The 21,688-nt window shown below is 27.1% G+C and overlaps 1 protein-coding gene across 4 annotated transcripts in view; it reads left to right on the top strand.

The window, feature by feature from the left end:
• LOC114121174 (protein rhomboid-like) overlaps positions 1-21,688 on the top strand; it is an 87,651-nt gene that overhangs the window by 63,965 nt on the left and 1,998 nt on the right. For 3 of the 4 annotated variants that reach the window (XM_050205022.1, XM_050205021.1, XM_050205020.1), the window contains exons 5-10: positions 15,525-15,637; positions 16,444-16,561; positions 20,446-20,615; positions 20,762-20,874; positions 21,002-21,102; positions 21,424-21,478. In XM_050205022.1, coding sequence (XP_050060979.1) covers positions 15,525-15,637; positions 16,444-16,561; positions 20,446-20,615; positions 20,762-20,874; positions 21,002-21,102; positions 21,424-21,478 — 670 coding nt within the window. Of the gene's footprint in view, positions 1-6,048; positions 6,339-15,524; positions 15,638-16,443; positions 16,562-20,445; positions 20,616-20,761; positions 20,875-21,001; positions 21,103-21,423; positions 21,479-21,688 lie in introns of those variants that run through there. The other variant, XM_027983398.2, reaches the window with a different exon arrangement.

Genomic DNA, 21,688 nt, shown 5'->3' with positions numbered 1-21,688 from the left:
ATTTCTGATTTTAAAAAATACCGAGAATTTTTAATTTTGACCATAAAAAATATCAACTAGATCCAATTTACTAACTCAAGAAATCTCAATCGAAGTTGATGTAGTCAGAACTTCAATCAAAAAACTTTAATACTTTTGTAAAAATTCATACATTCAAGTCACTCAACCCTATATTGAGAACTTAAAACAAAACAAAAATAAATTATTAACACTATGTAATAAGTTATATTTTTCAGAGAAAATACTATCATTTTTGACAATATATTATAAAAATTCAATTGAATTTCAATTAGTTTTAAAAATAATCGCAACATTTTATAACATTATTAAGTGTAAATTAGTGACCATGAATAATAATAAACTTTAATAAGCTTCTTGATCAAAGTCTCTCTTTTTATCTCATTATAAATATAGGAGATAATAAACAGCAATATTTTGATAAGAATAAAAATTAGATTTATTTTTATTACTTATATATTATATAAGAAATAACGTCGATTTCAGATAAAATTCTGTTTTCCTAACTAAGCTATGAGGGGAGTGAAATTAAATTATTTTTTCTTTTCCAGCTGTAAACTTTATGAAACAGAAGTAACCTATAGATGGCTAGATTATTTATGTATTATAAATTATAATGTATAGAGAATAATTCTTTTAATAGTAATTTATTATTTTGTCGAAAAATATTAACATTTTTGAAAATATGTTTTTACTTTAGTCATTACGTAACGACAAATGTGAAGAAAATTTGTACTTTTACTATTTTTTTATAATTGTTTTTAATTTTTTGAATTATAATAATATAAATTTTTAATTTTGATATGTAAAAATCGTGTTTAAAACGAGTAGTTAATTAGTTATAATTGTATATAAATATTTAAAGTTTGATGTGGAGTGGCACAGAGATACCTACCCCACAAGACGTTTGTCTATTTTTCCGTTTATTTAAACTTTTATTACTCTTTCATAGATAAATCTATAAATATAGAAACTTAAAGATGAATATTCTGCTTCAGAATTTACAATTAAAATAATGGTCAAGTAAGTAACCGTACGCTCTGCTATATAGTTATAGTGTTTGTGTTGAGTGCACGACGCACGTCATCATTAATACGTCACAAATGTAAATCACATAATGGACGTGTTAAATTTGAATTCAATGATGAATCATTACATATACCTACCTGCAAAAAACAATTCTGAGCGATCACGGCCTGCCAGTCTTTATTACTAAATATACTACAAAAAAATAATAATATTAATAATAATAAAAAATAAAAATAATATTTTTATATAGTTACAAGAAACCTTATGTGAGATTTTATATTAAATGTTAATATTTTTTACCAAGCCTAAAAGTTTTTATCAACACTCAACAAATTTCAAATATCTACACAGGCTACAAGAAAAAACTTAAAATCAGTTTAAACATTTTCAAAATTTAAGTCTATATAGAATATAATAACTTAATTAATAGTGAAACGTTTCAAATTTCTACAAATAATACTTTTGAATAACAATAAAAAAAAAAATTAAAATGTTTAATGAAAAGTCGTTACTTTATTCATATCTAACTATATACAGTTTTGTTAAGATTTAAACTTCACATTCTCATAAGGTATATTTTTTCTATTACTCTCAACTTAATACTTCTAAGCAAAACTTAATGTAGTACCTTATATTAACTTTTTGAATCTTAGATATGAATATTAAAAAGTTAATTAAATTTTAACTACAAAATCGTTACATATTTTAACTTTGTTAAAAATCTGACTTTAAATTCTTATAAATTTCGTTTTAAATGTACACTCCTGATTATTTTGAAAAGCAATAAAAATTTTCAATTTTAACCTCCCAAAAGTTTCAAGTGTTTCAACTATATCAAATTACCTACGAAAAATCTTCCTTAAATTTGAAGACTTAATCAGTTTTTCTTTACTTCAAACATTGTTATAGATACACAAAAACCAAAAATAAATAACAAATACGCCATTGTAAAATTAATACATTCTGATACTCCGCGCTCCGCTTAGAATCTATAAAATGTGTGTACTATATTATATACCATGTTATGTTGCGTCATTCAAAAAATTGAAATAATAACTTTAAAAAATTCAGTTTATTTCCAATAATATTGCTTTGTATTATCTCTCATAATTATGTAAAAATGAATTAATATTTTCTAAAACTTTATTATTTTTGGAAATAATTGTACTGCTAACAGTTAAAAAAACCACTTAGTAGATAATATGTTATGATAATCACATAATATGTAGGTAGGTACTATACGTAAACAAATTTCGACTTCAAAAGATTTTAGAAAAACACTATAAAATTAATTCTTTACCCATACTATAATATAAAATGTAAAACATTTTGTCTGTATTTAAAATTGCATTTACTGTTTAAATCTAGATAATGATAATTGATAATTATAGAATATTACAATTTAGGCTATAAATGGTGTTTATTAAATATTGATTTAATTTTAATAGATGATAAAGCCCAGTAATAAAATTATATTATTATATTATTAAAAGGGCTTAATTATAACAGAATACATGATGTATATTAGTTAATTAAATACGACCGAAGTCAATTAATAAGCAATCAATAAAATGAAAACGTTTGCCAATAATTACTTTGATACGACGCCTAAATATAAAAAAAAAATTGGATATCTAAACGTTAATTGTTTGAGTTAAATACTATTAATAGGCATCATCAAATTAACTCGAGTTTTTCAATGCGCATTAACGAGAGAAATTATATAATATGATTCATTGGAAAATTACGAGTTACACCACATTGAATATTATATATCTGTATGTATCATCTGAATAACGATGATTCACACAAGACATTTGGCGTTTCAATTAGACATATCAACTATAGACATAACGTCGAGTTGAAATAATTTTCATTGACTCATCGCAAGTATTCATTCACATCCTGTACAAATACATAGAGCTATATGTATTATATATATTTATATACTCATTGAACGTCTGTGGAATGCAAATGACCTCTAGGTATAGTCTTGTGTGTGACACATATTTTACTCTATACGTGAATGTGAAATCTATTTTTCACTGGATAAAATAGTTTACTTATTTTTAGAAATTTTTAATAGTCAATATAGACATTGTAGACTGTTAAATATACATCGAACTACTTTCATTTGTTTCATTGTTATACTAGTAATTTATATACAATATATAGGTACATTATACATTGTGTGGAATCAATATAGTATGAAATTAAAATTGTGAAATGATTTTAAAATGAATTTATAGTTTAAAAAATGCATATACTGAAAGGGAGAATTTCTATTCTTTATTAATATATTTAATCGCTTCTAATTTTCTTTTATAAAAATACTATGAGCTCTTTAATACATATATGTTATTTTGCTTTAACTACTATTATGCTATAGCTTATATTGGTAGGTTACATATACATTTGAACAAAAATAGAGCACGGTTAATAATACAAGTTTATATACCTTTTAATATATTTCAATATTCCTACTAATTGGTGAAGTCTCAAGTTTTTTACTCATATTTAGGGATTAAACAAATAATAATTAAATTGCATGTTTTAAGAAAATTATGTTATTTCAAAGCTTAAATGCTTTAAATTGCTTAAAAGTGTTTTCGTAAATGTTCAATAGAGAAATACGAAAAATGTGCTTAGAAATAATGTAGGTAGCGATATACATCTTGATATGTAATAAGTAGGGCTCGGATTTTAAAGCAAATACTTCTTTTTTTGTATATGAGATAAAAATCTAATTTTTGTACATAAATTCGTTTCACGTCATTCTGATTCTAAATAAACCAATTTATTTTGGCCTTTTTGGCTTTTTTTTATATAAATGCTTTTTTATTTCTTTTCTCAATTATTGCAGCTGAGAATTTTTTATACGTTTATTATGCTTTTGTAATAAAAAAAAATAATTAATAGAAAATGTAAAAACCCAGAATGCGATGTTGGATTATTATTGTTTTCATTATCGGCTTGTTTATTAAATGTGTTAAACGTATAGATTATCGATCTACATAATATAGTCTGCAGTAGGTACCTATACGATCAGTATGCCTATAACATCGATATTAAGCACTTCAAAATTTAAGATTTAGTGTTGTAATTTGAAACCTCTTGTTGAAGTATGCACCGATTACTTCAGTGGATGTAGAGTTTTCGTTTTCTACGTTAAATGTTAGATATTCTGTCGGACAATAGAATCAGTTTCATTACTGAAAATCTAGGTGAATACAAGGTAGTTAATTCTTTTTTTAATTTAAATTAATTTTTAAAAAAAAAATTTATTCGTTTTTATAACTAGTTTATATTAATTTTTGGCCATGCTTTTTTTTCGCTTTTTTAAAAAAAATAAATATGCTTCTTTTTGCTTTTTTAAAACAATCATGTCCTGTTTTTAGTTGCTTATTATGCTTTAAAATCTGAGCCCTATTAATAACTAAATAACTGTCGTAGTCAAACAAATTATTATAGTTTTTATAAATATAAAAATATTTTTAGTCATTTTTAGTCATTATTTTTATTACATATTATACTCATAATAATATGTTGCATCGTTGCACATACACATTTATAAGTTAAGAATTATTTCCAATTAGTGTAAATGTTAACGTTAAACAAAATAAAATTGATATTTGTAGACGTTCCTATGACCTATCATATACTATAGTAATTTAATTCAGATTGACTGGGCCGTAAAAAAATAATGATCTATTAACTAATTGGGTACATAAAACTAAGAAATTTATTGTTCTCTGTTCGTATTAATAAGTATTAAATATAATTAACAAAAATTAAAAATCATAGTTAATATTAACTACCAACTATGTATTAACTATGGTCTATGGTATATACCTATAAATTCTTACTTGCAAATGTAAAATATATATAACTGTTAAGGAGACGTTATACACATATTTTATATTTAGAAGAATATATTTCGCTATTTATGTTATTTTCTAATATTAGGGTGATTCATAGACCTTATAAAGGTATAAGGTATAATGTCTGTGGAGTAAAATGATTAATTATCAAATTTAAATGTAAAAATGATATTGTATAATAACCTAGGTCCCCAAGTGTTTTTTTTTTGCTAAACCATAGGCCATGGCCCATGACCATTTTTAAATATATTATATTATGATATAATAAGTTCCCCAATTAATTAATTGAATGCTCTTATATCTAGTTCCTATAAATTATAACATACCATATGATTTATTATATTCACAGTGATAATTATAAATTAATTATTAAGATATTACCTTATTCTTATTATATAAGTAATGTAATAATGCAGAAGCTCTACCAGAGGTACTTATTACGTTGGTGATTCACCAAACATGCTCACATTCTCTTTTTACTTCAATAATATATTAATTCAAAATCTAAGTTTTAGAATTTTTAAATAATATTAATTAATTCTTGAGATATGAGAAATAAACTTCTGCTTTTCAAATGAGAATTCTCCTTTTTTCTGTGTACTGTTTAATGAATAATTTTAGGTGCCAGAATCAAAATTTGAACGAGTATTGAATACTAAGAAATAAGAATAGCACATAGAACACTCCTTAAGTAGAACAAAAAAATTCAAGAATTTGAAAATTTCTGTTTTTTACTATTTTTAAAAATTATAAAAATCAGAATTTGAATAAATTTATTATTAAAATAAAAAATGTGCAGGAGTGGACCGTGCTTGGTGCATCACTCTGTCTATTCTGACGTTTTGTATTGACATTTAGTTAATCGAAGTATCGGTTTGAGAAACCAGCGAATTCATATCGTAATTTGTCAGATTATACAGTAAATAATGGAAAATGCACAATAGTATTGTGATAATATTATTATTATTATAACTTGTAGTTAACTGCGTTATCATCGACGTACCATCAGCACGAGCCGCTAGTTTCGCTACGATCGCTGTACCGAGTTTATACCGCCAGTGCCGTGGTTAATAAGTGGGGAGCAGATACGGTGTCAAAGTGGTTTAGGGTTGGTGAAAAGGCGGACCGATTATTTCCCGACGTCGGCCCCTTCAGTCTGTCCAGTTGTCGCGGCGGTAGTTCACTGTTCACTGCGTTGTAGTTATCGACTTACTACATTTCCGTTGCATCGATCAATTTTTTCGGGTTTTTTATACTATAATTTTATTTTTTAATTGTTTCACGTGATTTATTTTCTTCATACATTTGTTTTTGTAATGCATAATTTGAGAAACACGTCTTTTTTCGCGATTATGATTCCAGTGACCAGGAAAAATTCCATTGTGTGCAATATGTGTCTGTTTAATAAGGGTAAGTTTGAAAAAAAATAGCATTAAATTTGTTTTATTAAAATTAGCTTTACATCAAATGTATGAAATTGTTAAGTACATATTATATTAAACACCCCAAATCTCGATTCCAAATATTTTAGTTAAATTATTATTATAAATTATAATATATATGATATGGGTGTTTAAGTTTCCAATATATTTAATATGAGACTCGTTTATGTCTATGTAAAAAATATTATTATAAACTAATGCAGTCGAAAAAAATTACCTATTGTATAAATTCTTAATTATAGTAAATTAGCATAGGTATCTAGTACAATAATTTAAATTTGTTATTTTACATTAAAAATAATACATTCTAATCTTATTGATCAAGTATTATTCATTAAACCAGGAAATTAATTATGTTAAAATTTTTAAAATTATACATACCGTAAACAGATTTTTTACCATACTATTTCAGTAATATAGGTGCTCGAGTTCGTTAAAATCCCTATTCAGTATTTTTAGTTTTAACATTTAGATTACAGTACCTAAATTGATTAATAAAACATATTACTGGATTTTAACGTACAATGAAAACGCTATTCAGTTGATAAACACCATAAACTAATAAAGTATAATACAATAATTATAATTCTAGTCTGATAAGGGTTATTTATACTTTATCCATTTTTCATTTAGATAGTAGATACCTGTATATACAGTATACACTGTACATTGTATATCCCAAACCCATAGTTAAATATAAAAAAAAATTAAAGTTAAACCTTAGACGATTAGATTGTCTAGAAAATAATACACAACATATTAGAAGTAACTAAATTTATTCTCTATCAACATCAATTTGTATTGATTTATTCTAGATTTATATGTCAACTAAACTATACCTTATTATATTAGGTATCATATTATGTAACATTATTGAATTCTTCAACATGTTATAAAAAAGGGGCTACAAATACTTAAAAAAGTACTATTAATTTAATTGAAATAATTATATTATTTCTTAATATCTTTCCATTAATAATTTATAAATATTTTATAGAGTCATTGTATTTACTATTTATTTTTAAATTAAAAATCAGCCTTTTAATCGAATTTTTTATCGTCGAGAAAGATCATTGAAAAAGTAGTAATATGTATATTTCTCGCAAAACAAAAAAAAATGAATAATATAATATGTGACTTAAAAAATGTTATTATTATAAATTTTAAAATTTCATTTGATTAATCTAGGTCAATTTTCAATTATAACGAATAGTAAATATGCCGTTTATAAGAAAATGGTCCAATCGCGATAATCGTTAGGTATAAGTAATAAAATGTTTCTTGTATAATAATATAAGAAGTATTATAATACTATATAATATAGGGCATACACCTTAATAATTTATACTACCTATATACAAAGTTTATGGATAAAATGTTGTTTTCGTAAATATTCAACTAAATCGTTATTGACACGCAACTACTTAACAAAACACTAGAGTATAAATATGCAGTTTTAAAAATCAATATATACATTTAAAAAATATTTATATATATGTATATTGTGATTTTATCACAATACAAATCATCAAAAACAAAACAATGTTAATGTATACCTACATTATAATTCAATTGATTGTACTTACTAGTTACTACTAGTTACTACTAGTAAAAAAAATATAAAATCGTGGTATATATTATAATTCATAAATATAATATCTTATGTTGATGATATTGAATGATGTTTTCTGTAGTCTATCAATGCAGTAAACAAAAACTATAAATTTAATAAAAGCTTTAAAATAAGTACATCCGCATAGAATATTCCGTAAGAACTTTAGTTATAAAGTGATATACATTTTTAACAGTTAAGTAATTTAATATTATATAGTATTATAATACTGTAATTTTGAAAAATAAATATTTTTATAAATAACGATTTCAATGGTCAATAGATAGGTATAGATAGTCATTATTTTCTACAAGATGACAACATTTAACTAGTTTATTCGATTACTCAGAACCTATTTACAATACCGAATACCCATTTCATAATCATATCCTATGAATTCATGAATTCATTACATTTGGGAATTAAGAAAAAAATTAAAACCAAAAAATGTTAATCGATTTAGAACGTGAGTATGAAGACATCAGGAACCCAATTGACGTTTTCGATACCCAGCTATTATCAAGTAACCAAAGGGGTCTCAACAAGATGATCGATTACTATTCAGTATGTGTGTAGTTTTTGAGAGCTTCTGCATCCCACGTACGGCGTATACGTATATTGGCTTGGTCGGTGGTCTGAGATGGGTTGGAATAAAAAAAAAAATTGTTTTTTTTCCTCTTATACGCATTCAATAAAATTAATAAACCAAATTAAACCATTATGTTGCTGCTAAGAGTTTTTGTGAACACGATAACAATTTAATTAATATTGTTAAATTAAGCGACATATAAGTACATATACAACCAATATACCTATAGTACTATATACACGTATAAAAAACAATAATACAAGAGTTGCAGTACAACATCACTTTCATTTCAATATTAAAAATAACGATTTACTTTCAGCTTGTCTACCTAATTCTTAAAACGGCTCTCTTTAAAAGATTTAACGATTGACGTTTATAACGAAATATTAAATAACATCGTACCTACATACACAGAACGTTGTATTATTGTACGCATTAGTCACTACGGAATAACAGTTATAACTATCGTATGGGTACCTATTAGAGCGTATAATAATATCATATTATATACTATTATATTCGTATATTATGATGTGTATTATTGTGTCCGAGTATAGGTACCTAACCTATTACAATTACATTCGGATCCGTATTTCGATCGTACCTATATAATATTATATATTTGTGTTGTGCAAAATCTTATCATCGATTTACACGCGTGTTGCGAGCAGTAGACCGGAATTGCGGCGGCGAGACGTGCCGCCGCCGCCGCCGCGGCCGGTGGCTAGCCGTGCGCGCGGTCAAACGATGAGTAATACACGGCGCGCGCGTATCTCGCGGGAGGAGTACACACAACATATAATAATACGCTCTATACACACTCACAGCGTATATTATTATATGTATATATATATATATATAAATATTATAATTTAGTGACGTATTTATATGCATAGGTATATATATAAGACGTCCCCAGACAGGTCTCTGCCGCGGTGCGGAGGAGAACCGTGAGAAATACGCCTTCGCATACGGGGCGGGCGCGATAGACGCACGCGAATCAAACCGTGTTTATAGCTAGATACTTAATAAAGTCGGCGGCGAGCGCCTTGTCTCTTGGCGCGCGTGTGTGTGTGTGGTGGGCAGCTATACTTCGACGACGTAGGACGGCCGTTTTAGAGGTGCATATGTGTATAATATATAATAATAATATAATATCCGTCTGCGCGCCGCGTGGGCGTCATCGTCGTCGTCGTCGTCGTCGAACAGAGATGAGATAGGTGCAGCATGCACCGTCCCTGCAGTGCGCGCATCAATGTGTGTGTGTGTGTGTGTGTGTGTGTGTGTGTGGTTAGGTTATGACTCGCGAGCGTTAAGCGTTAAGCGCTCGCCTCCCGCAGCGGGGCTATAATATTATATATTACCTATATATAGAGCCGTCCGTAATAAAATAGGTATATACCTATAATATATCTATCGGGGCAGAAATAATAACGGCGACAACAATAAGGCACACGGCATACAAGCGATGAGGAGACACGCAGAGAGAGAGAGAGAGAGAGAGAGAGTAATATAGATATACATTATTATATGACACAACACCGGGGTGTGTGTGCGTGTGTATAATGAAGTTATGTAAAAATCATAAAAAATAATAAATAAAAAATGATATATCATATTGTGTACCCATAATCTTGTGTATAAATATATATACACATATATGACCATGATGATATTGTGTACAATACGTAGATAAATAACGCGTGTGGGGAAGCGCCACGCGGACACAGTGCCACACACGGAGCGCGGGTCGTTTGCGGGTCTCACGGCGGTGGCGGTGGCGCTACAGGACGCGCGCGCCGGTCGGACGTTCGCCCGGGCGGAAGCTGTTCGATATAATTCTATTATTGTATGTACATATATACGTTATTATAGTATTGTGTTTAATACAATACTCTCTGCGATAGGTACGCCACTGTGTGCGATAGTATATTACTTACTGGGAACGCGGTTAGGCCACGGGGTGCGAGTGTTTTATAGATACCGTAACTGAATTAGTCCAATGGCTAAAATCGGTGGCGGTACAAAACGAGAAATTTCGGTAATACACTGTTACCTTCGACGACACGTTACCGAATCGTTATGGTGCTCTTATATAAGACGTTAATATAATTGAATTGTGGCCGCGTTACGAGTTTTTTTGGTTTTCGTCAAAATTGACTCGGTCGCTTTTTTCCGCGTACACGTATAACGATGTTTTGTGAACAAAAAGAGCTTATTCAATACTAAAATCACCAATATCCTTAGACGAATTCCAAAAAGGTCTCAGAAAACTGTATGATTAGTTTTTTCAATCAAATTTTCCTTCGAGAATAATATTTTGCATGGCCATAACGTTACATAATAGTCAGTACTTTAGATAATTAATTGCTAAAATAGGTTAAATCTTTCGACAGAAAATAGGCTTTTTGTGTTTACAGAAAATGCACAATTCAATATTATACAAGTTATAACAATGATTATAAATACTACTTCATAGTGTACCTATATTATTACGTCAAGTGTGTTTGTATAGTTATGAGTAACTAAAATGAATAAACATTTTTTTTATTAAAAACATTAAATCAAATAAAATTATACTATATTGAATTATTTATACGCACGTGATATAATATCAAACTCGATTAGGTGCGTTTCGTATTTACCAGAATATGGCCGGATTAAGTCATGGTACCAGGTATGAACGCGGGGTAAACGTACACGATATCGCCAAAAACGTAGGTACCTATATAGTTAAAATATAATAGCAATATTATATATTATTATTATACTTGGATAATAAATAATATAACAATTATATTCGTAACGTTTATTTTATTTGTACGTGTCCCGTGTGAGGATTATCATCTGGCCCGCCGGTTTTTTTGCCAGTATCGTTTTCGGCACACGCGACATTCGCTCACGTGTCGTGTGCCGTTCGACCGTTGAAAATACAAAACAAAAAGAAAGAGAAAAATCAATAATAAAACGACGCGCGACTTTGTCGTTTTGATTTGCCACCGCCGCCGCCACTATACTACCATTGCCGACGCCACCGATAAATCCGATATAGAAGACGCGCCAAGTCTTATTATTCAGCTCGACAGCTCGTGTATTTTAATGGTTTTTGTTTATTTATCCGTTGCATTTACATTTACGCTTAACATCTTTGATTTTCTACTTTTATAGACACGCTGTAACACCTGTAAATTTTCGTCTGTACAATTCCGTGTTCGCACTGCACTCTAATCTATCTATCTATATATATATTTCAAGTCACTGGATTATAAAAAATAAAAAACCATCGTATTTTTAAACTTATGAATAGTAACGAAAAGTATTTCTCTAGTCGAACTATTCGATTATTTCGAATGCGAGACACCGTTAACAATTCGAAATATGTCATTAAATGTTACATTTTCTTGTTTGACTATTTCAGTACTAGACACTCATTGCTCATCGTCTAATCTTCAACTCCAAGAATAACCCAAAATCGTTGCGGACATCACAAAATAGATTCTAATTTTTGTTTAATTTATTTTTGAAAAATCAATGTTTCCCTTTTTGAACCACCTACTCCCTATAATATAATATTACTTATAAGTTATAAAGTATACACAATAAAAATAATAAAATACATCTTCTGCAGTACCTAGGTATATAGGTTTATGCGAACATTTTACAATATACGAAGATCACGGTCTACTATATGCTACTGATTTTAAACTGCCTATTGGTTTTTATTTTACATAATATTACATTTTAGAATATTGCTTTATTATATTCAGCCATCTTAGTATACTGGGTGTGACAAATTGAAGTCGACGGGAAAATACACTAATTAACGTACCTATATAGGCTATAGGCACAAGAAGGGTTACGTCATTAGCCGATCTAGTCGTAATCGTTCAGGTGAATAATAAGAATAATGAGAACGATGAAAAAATATGTTGTTCACCATAGACTTTTAGCGTTCTTAACTAGAGGATGTACCCATGACCGTCCGTGACACCGGTCTGCCTGAGATGAGAGAGTGGAATCGGTATTACCCAATTCGCTGTAAACAGTAATTAGAAATTTCGTTTTTCTAACCGATGATAATTTGTGAGTTTTTCCCATCGGAGCATTTTTTTCAAGCATATTGCCAATCAAGCGCAGCGAAGTCTAATTAAAAAATATTTTTATATTTTGTTAATATAAATACAAAGACAAAACTTCTGAATTACCTACGCTACGACTATACACGATGGACTGAGCGTTAAATTCAATTACTAAAACTCGATTTCTTTAATGTATATTTACTCGAATTGTGTATTCAAAAGAAAACATTTTTATTATTCAAAGATTAAATATTTAAACAAACAGTACCTATAGATGTTTTGAATAACGATACAATATGTTTGTAAATCGATATCAAGAACTAAATAAGTGTGATTTAATTATAAGGTTTTATATAGATGTCTTTATTTAACAACAAATAATTAACTTTGGTCCACGAGAACATAAAAAATTACAACGCCAGAGTTATTAGCGCATACTTGAGGAGTGGCGGCAATTGAAGGCGCTCCTTATTAATAAGAATTTATGAAATTACGATCTCCGGTTCTCACAAGACATAAACCTATTATACAATTTTAAAATACCTATCTATGACAATATTTATGGATTATTTTTTCCGTTTCAAACGTCGCTTCGTCGACAAGGGTTTAATTTAATACACTCTTATTATTATTCATTACTTATTGCTTATTAATGATTAATGCTTATGATACTTGTCCAGGAATTCAAGTGGTAAAAATTATATCAATTGTGATCTCTTAATAATTGTCACACTATATAATATATGTTTATATAGTATATTTTAAAAATATGGCATTTTTTGAAAAATTATAATGATTAGTTAACTATAATCATTTGGATATCTGTCGACTATTATCATTGATTTTTAAACACATTTGAGTTGCCTAGGCAACAAAAAAAAAAAAAATACAATAAACAAAATAAACATTGTTCTTATTGCTCAAATAGATAATACGATTAAACTATAATCTATTCTGTACCAAACTAAATAATTTCGATAAAATATTATTTATTCATTAATGAAAAAAACAGACCAAAAGTAGATTTGCTCTTTACAAGTTACCTCTTGATGTAAATATTATAGTCTATAAGACAGTGATTCCCAAACTTTTTATCTTTACCACCCACTTGTCAAAAAAATTGATAGACGCTCCTTATCTTAAAGAAAAATGTAGGTATTGGTACACAAATTATTTGGTACGCAATGAAAAATTAATTAAGTTTATAACTTTCATCACCCACTTTGGAAAACGCTGGTCTAAGGGGAAAGTTTAAGTGGTTTCAGAAAAAAGGACAAGTCCCTAAAGTCCTTCCGTACTTAAAGCCCAGCTTCTGTCACATCATACAAGCGTGAATTTTACTTGTTCGTTGTAAATACGTTGTAATTATACTTATTTATACGTATCGACTCTATACTTAGTATACTCTCGACTTATTGTGATTTATAATACTCTAATCCGCTACTATTTGTGTAAAAAAATGTCAATCTTAATAAATGCTTTTAGAACTCGATAATATGGTTTAGATGTAAAATTGTGAACCGTTGTTTATTTTACGTTGGTTTTATTTTTCCAACTATATTCGTTTATAGTTTATAGTTTATACTTGTGTTCTCTCTCAAACATTCCTAAACTAGGTACACATTATATTCTTAATCGAACCGACAACGGAAATATTTCCATAACTTGGTCGTAATTCATCTAGGGAATCCCGAGAATAATAAGTGTCCTATATAAAATACATACACGCACACGAAAATTTTGTATTTATCTCTCTTTTGGCAAGATGGCCCTCATTTCATATGCGACTCGTAGCCTGGACAATCGTGCCGAAACGCTTTTGTCCTTTCCCTCTTCTGCTCTACCGTTCAGTTCTCGAAGCACTACAGTGAATTCTTAATAAAAAAAAAAACTTCAACTGGCGCCGGGAACATAGCCAGCGGATTGCTTTTATGTATGTTAAAAGGCATTTTGAATAATATTAATAATAATAAAAATACAATGCTCTATATTATAAATTATAATAATTCCATATATCAACGTAATATTATCTCATTACATAAAAGATGTTTAGGTATCGCATAGATATTAGAATATATTACAGTTAAAAACGTGTGAACCGTTATGATGTGGAATAAAAATGAAAACGCTATCTTAGATTGAATGTCAATTGTGTATAATATTAATGTGTATAATTAAAGTTATTTATTTATTCATGATTATAACTCATCTTCGTACATAATGGGAAATGAAAACAGTATCGTTCTAAATATTTTAATCGAGTACATTTAATTCAGTTCTAATTTTCACATTTGAAATAGCATCTTCTAATATATTATCATAGTAAAATTATATATTAATGATTATTGATTTATTATTTTATCATTTTTAGTCGACGATATATATTTTATTTATTTCACTTTTTCCCTAACACACTTTAATTTTACGAAAAATTATCATTCACGCATTTTATAACTCTTGATTGATAAAGTTAAAAAATAACTAGAATATAAATTTAATTAGATGATTTGTGAAAACTAAAAGATAAATAAGATAATAATTTATTTTTATTCTTAAACTTTTTATACTATTAAAATTACATATTTTAATCGTTTGATGTGTTACATAATTAATGTAAAAGATTAGAATTAAGAACAGTAAAGTGACCTAAAATTTACTATTATACCAAAAACTGTATATTATTGTTTTACTCTAAATAATAATAAAAGAATAATATTCTTAATACTATAATACTCTAATAATTTAATTTTGTTATTTGGGTCGTATATGTTATCATGCAATTATATTCGTAATACACTGAACGATATAAATTAATTAAAAAACGCATTGTTTACCACAAAACAGCTGATGTACTCATTAAAATATTTGTTTTAGATGTCCGGCAAAAGGAGGCGGAGTTTTAAATGTGCCATTCATCACAGGGATAAAGAAGTTAACAGCGAAAACGATTTTCATATTATATTTCAAGAACCAACGTTACAACAAAAGTAAGTTCACAGATATAATATACAGCTATTTTTCTTAGTGTAAAATGATGATATTACTTGTTAACTGTTAGACATTTCGGTAATGTAACACCTGATATATTTTTTTTATAACTTCTAACAATTGTTTATATTTAGTATCAATATACATATACTAATTTCCCTTGACTAATAATTTGCACAACTTATTATATTATAGTTGTATCGAGTTAAAAGAAATAAAAAAATGTTTTAAATTAATAGACCTTATTCTTTATAAATAAAATCGCTATAATAAAATGATTTTGCCTACTTAGTTGTCGTTATCGCTGATATTTTTGTGTTGTTAGTAATTTATAGTACCACATTATCATATAAATGTGTTTTATTTTAAATATAATTATTAATTAGCGAAAATAACTCTTATGTTCTCAGGAAAATTGAAATTGAAATCATCCAAGTTAACGATTTACGTCGGTTCATTATTTTATTATTATAATTAAACACGAACATACTATTAACTACGGTTGACCTTAAAACCTAACTGCCGTAAATTAAATAAATTTCTAATCCAAAGTTTACTAGATCATGATAAACCGTCCACTATTTAATTGAATTATTTTCCATTACTATAATTTGTTTCCATTCTTCGAAATCTATGTCACACCGATGACTTTTGCGTTATTATTGATAATGATTATCATATCTGTTTGTCTTTTAATTTTTTAATTTATAATTATTAATATATTATACTATAATATATTATTATATAATCTAAATTCTAAATCTGTATTCGTCTAATTATATTAATGTTATAAATTTTTTTATAGAATGGTACGTCTTGTGGCAGAGGAGTTCTTGACAGACGAAAGAGATCGGAAATATTATGCGGACAATTATCGCTGTTGCCCACCTCCACTCTTTATACTGCTCATTACAATTTTTGAGGTAAGTTAAAAATGAAATCCGTTTACTATTGTTATAAATACTATTATAATGCATGTACAATGACACAACCAGGAATTAGTCATGCTATGGTCGTGAGCGGGGATGGGGGTAAATTAATCTGGTGTGAAAGCACAAACACAAAGTGTATAGATATACTGTAAAGAACTGTGTTTATAGCGTAATTAAATAATAAAACACAATGTGTATGCGGTATCGGTTGATAAAAAAAATCCGAGGGTGAACCTTTATACACACTAAATGCATATAAAATTAAGTAAAACTGTAGAAAAAAACTTAACTATATAGGTATAGATCGATTTTTTTTTTTATAATTTTTGCAAGTAGTTTTTTTCAAAGATTATAGTAAAAAATATTGTTGTAGGTCATTAAAAATAGTATAATAACAAGTAACCATCATTAATGAATTCTGATGTTTACCTTATACATACCTATATGTAGGTACTAGACACCATGTGGCACGTGGCATGTACAGAGAACAGAAGTAAAGATGGAAAAAGAAATTGTAACAGATGTCAAACGCGAGTTAAATTATACCCTCGGGGGCTAAACGAGACCCAGGCTATTTCCTATTTTCAGAAAACCATTTACTGTTTACAGCTGTCTACCTTTCTAAAAAGGCATAATCCCCTCTGGATTTTTCGAGTGATTAATTCCTTTCATAGTCATATATTATGCAGCTTGCAATATCTTATACGTATATATATATTATATATTCCAAATTTCATGCAAAATAACGCAATACCACATAATTCTATACTATAGTTGTATTCATATAGAAAGAAAACTCAATAAAGAAAAAGTGTATTATTGATATTGTGATAAATAATTTTCAAAATTGCAAATATATATTTAGAAACATATATGTCCAAAACGTTAATGAGCATTATTTTATTAGTTCTTTCGTATAATAATGCACACATATATGTATATATATATATGAATTAAGAAAATATATAGATCATACATTTATCTATTACAATATATTTAACTGTAAATTATAATTATATATTCCGTAGCTATTGATTTAAACAAATAATACACTTTTTATAACTATAATAAAATAACACAGCATAAAATTATGTAGGTACTATGTTATAACTTTTAAACTTTTATAACATAATTAATATTAGGTACTAAAATATGTAGTTACTCTGCTATTAGGTAATAATAACTTGTAGTTTGCTAAAAAATCAATTTCAACATTTATATCAATGCATATTAATTATATAAAGTAAATGTAAGTAATATTTTATATTATTATTGGTACAGTTGGGTATATATGAAAATAACGAAACGGAAAGTAAAATTGTTTACGATTTTTAGTAAATAGTTCCTTCTCAAACACACATCACAAAACGTACCAGTAATCTATAATATTTAAAATCCAGTATTACGTAATGTGAATACATACTGTCTATTTTTGTGTGTCGTAAAAGTACTATAATACACCCACAAGAAACGTAATGCCGGAAATCGAAACGTCTGTAAATCAAAAGAGACACGTGCTCTTATTCTGTCTGGGATTTGTCCCAAAAAAAAACCTCATTTATACTATGTATTTTACATATGCAGTGTGTTTTTAAATAACACCATGTTTGGTTACAATAGAATATCTTAAAATGTTTCATTTTTGGATTTATTTTTGTGTTTAAATGATTTTTACGATAGGGTATCCTGGTACTGTATGTATTGAATTTTGATAAATATTAAAACATGCAATACACTTTAATGTATCTAACTAATTTAACGAAGTACATGATTTGATAATCAAATATTACCGAATAATGATAACATAAAAATATTAAATTAACTAGGTAAGTACGTGTTCTTTAACTTTCAACATATAGTAACTGACATTTGATACATTTATGTGAAACCGCAATGGACAAAAGAAAAATATATAACCTATATTTATATAAGTGCCTATTACAATAAGTTATAACGCCTTCAAAAACTTGGCACATTAAAAACGCTTTGGGTTAACATCTCACTTCCTTATGAACTCCGTTTCCTGTGTATTTTAATAGAACGAATTAAGTTTAAACATACATTTACTTAATAGGTATAAGAATATAGATGATATAAACAGAAATTAAATAGGTTATACGATTTACAGTTAAAATAGTTATTCTTACAATTCCAACCAAATTAAATATTATATAATTTAATATGTTTCAAAAAGTGATTTTTAAATTATTATGATAGATAATAACCCAAAATATATTTTTAGAAAACCAATCAAACAATTTTACTCGTGGTAGACAAGTGTAACTAGATCAACATTCTAGGAAAAGGTTATGTAGTCATAACAAAAATTCATGCAATTAATAAAATAAGAAACTGTAAAAAAATTGTTCACCAATTAATCTTTAAAATTGTTACTAATTGCAGAAGGAGTAGGTATTAAATTTGTTGAATTCTTACTTTTATAGGAAATTTATTATTTAATAACATCTCGAAATGCGCTCGTTCGATTATGATAAATAAATTGAATTCTATGGAAAACTTCAGTGTACCTAATCAATTATAATCTGTAGAAAATAGAAGTACCTATAAATTAGACTTTAAAATTGACAATTCGTTGTTGTTAGCAAATTTTATTTTTGTAATATGTATTCAACGTGCTTGAATTCACTGTTGTAGTTGTATATTATTTTTATTTTAATCATATTGATAAATTTAATCTTGTAAATACATGCAGTTTTAATAGAGTGAAAATACATATTAATAATTTTTATAGATATTAATATTTACAAATTCGTTATAATATAGGAACGCATAAACAATTAATTAGTATATTATTCTTATCTTAGTTCTTAAAAAAAATTGAATTTAGGTTAACTTAAATTTATTGTATTTTGAAATTTTTGTTTTCATATATAACATAACGTATATTATGTATTATAAATCAATTGAATATCAGAATATAATTTTTAATTTATATTCAAAGATAATAATTTGTTCATCATAAATATTGTTATTACATTTTTGTACGTAAATATAAAGTAATTTGACAAGAGTAGTATTAAATTTTGTAATGTAATAGAGAATGAATAATGACATAATTTTCACATACACTTCCACAGTTTTCAATGAATAAATTGAGATAACATAATATGAATAAAATCATTAAAATAAAAAAATGATATATGATAATATATCTGAAATAACAAAAAAAAAAAAAAAAATTAACTAAAGGAAATAATAATGTATTATGTAATTGTTGAAATATTAATTTTAATTAAAAACTATTATTCATTGTGTTGATTTTATTTATTTTATGTATCGAAAAAAGAAAAATAGATTTACTTATAATTTTACTATTGAATCATAGAAACTATGGATAACATTTATCTATAATATATTAATTTAGAATAATTACATAACATTTTATTTTCTAAATTGATAACAGCATTTTTTAAGTTTAAAGGTTTAGGTCGATTTTGAAGGTCAAAATATTAGTATGTATAATAAATTATTTTCTATTAAGAAATAAATTTTGCACCTAAAGTGGTAGATTTGGGTTCAAAACCCCCACCTATTATAGTTTATACCATAGTAAAAAAATATTAACTGGATTTTAAATTTATTATGATATAGGTAATGATTGTAAATAATAGCTATAATGTATTAAAATAATTTACATTAGGTATATAATATTTAAATGCAAAAAAATTAAAAATTAATGTAAATAAATTTTTTGGTTGAACTTGTAAGTTGTCACCTCCACCACCACGCTAAAAATCTTGATTACGTTATACAAGTACAAACAACGTGTATTGTTTTCGACATAATATTTTAAATGTGTAGTAATTAATTTCAGTATATTACAATCTTCATGGTATTTTTGTTCACTGTTTTAGTTGGGAACCTATCTATATTACTACTCTCTAACTTTGGGTTCTACACCTGCTCCCGGTGACATATGGGCATCAGTCGCCGCTCCTGTGCCAATGGACAGCGTGTTCATATATAGACCTGACAAACGACAACAATTATGGAGATTTATGTTGTACATGTTCTTACATGTTGGGTAAGTGTTAAGGTCTACGTTAATTTTTCTTTTAGATGCGAATAATGAATATTGCGAATTGATTATTTATACCTACCTATATATTATATTTTATTTTAATTTATGTTATATATTTGAAGTTTTTAACTGTGATTGCTATTTTTTAGTTGGGTCCATCTGATATTCAATTTGACCGTTCAACTGCTTGTGGGTCTTCCATTAGAAATGGTGCATGGTTCACTCCGAATAGGGGTTGTATACATGGCTGGTGTGTTAGCAGGTATATATTCAACTTAAAGAGCTTCATGTTATGTATTTTACTTTTTTAATACAATGTCAAAGAACTTTACAAAAAACGATTGAAACAAATAATTACATTTTGTTTAATCATCGATGTTGTGTTCTAGGTTCCTTGGGTACGTCGGTCTTTGATAGTAATGTGTATCTCGTTGGTGCATCAGGTGGAGTGTATGCTCTGTTGGCTGCTCATTTAGCTAACGTTATGTTGGTAAGAAGTTATTTTATTCATTTCAAGATTTATACAATAAACATTATATTAAATAGGGAAATATACAAAAATATACCGAAAATTAACTTATTTGAATACATATTAAATATAAATCGGATATTGTTCGTGAGAACGAATATTTTTTATTTTATATAAATAAACAGTTTCAATATTATAGAAAAAATTAATTTCTACGTATAGTTAAAAATTTGAAAATTGTTTTTCGTAAATACTTGTAAATAGAAACTCAGTATACCTATTTCAGTTATTTTTATTGTTATACGATAATAAATCATTAAATCGTTTTTTTTTTTTTTTTAGAACTATAACAACATGGAATTTGGTGTATTTCGGTTGCTTGGCATACTATTCATTGGTAAGTAACTTATATGTGATTATTTATATATTCAATATGGATTAAATTTTAATTAGCTGATTGGGAAAAAGAAATATTATTTATAACGATAGTCGATGGTTAGGTTATGTTGACATGGTTATGTGCAAATGTTAATCTTTCATATTTATGCATTTTTTGGGAACTACATCTGAAATTTTATTAGAACATAATGTTTTTTAATCATCAAAA

This window comes from Aphis gossypii, chromosome 3, assembly GCF_020184175.1.
Source record: "Aphis gossypii isolate Hap1 chromosome 3, ASM2018417v2, whole genome shotgun sequence".
Classification (NCBI taxonomy): Eukaryota; Metazoa; Arthropoda; class Insecta; order Hemiptera; family Aphididae; genus Aphis; species Aphis gossypii.
Note: the sequence above shows the minus strand (reverse complement) of the source record. Positions and strands in the feature narration are given on the sequence as shown.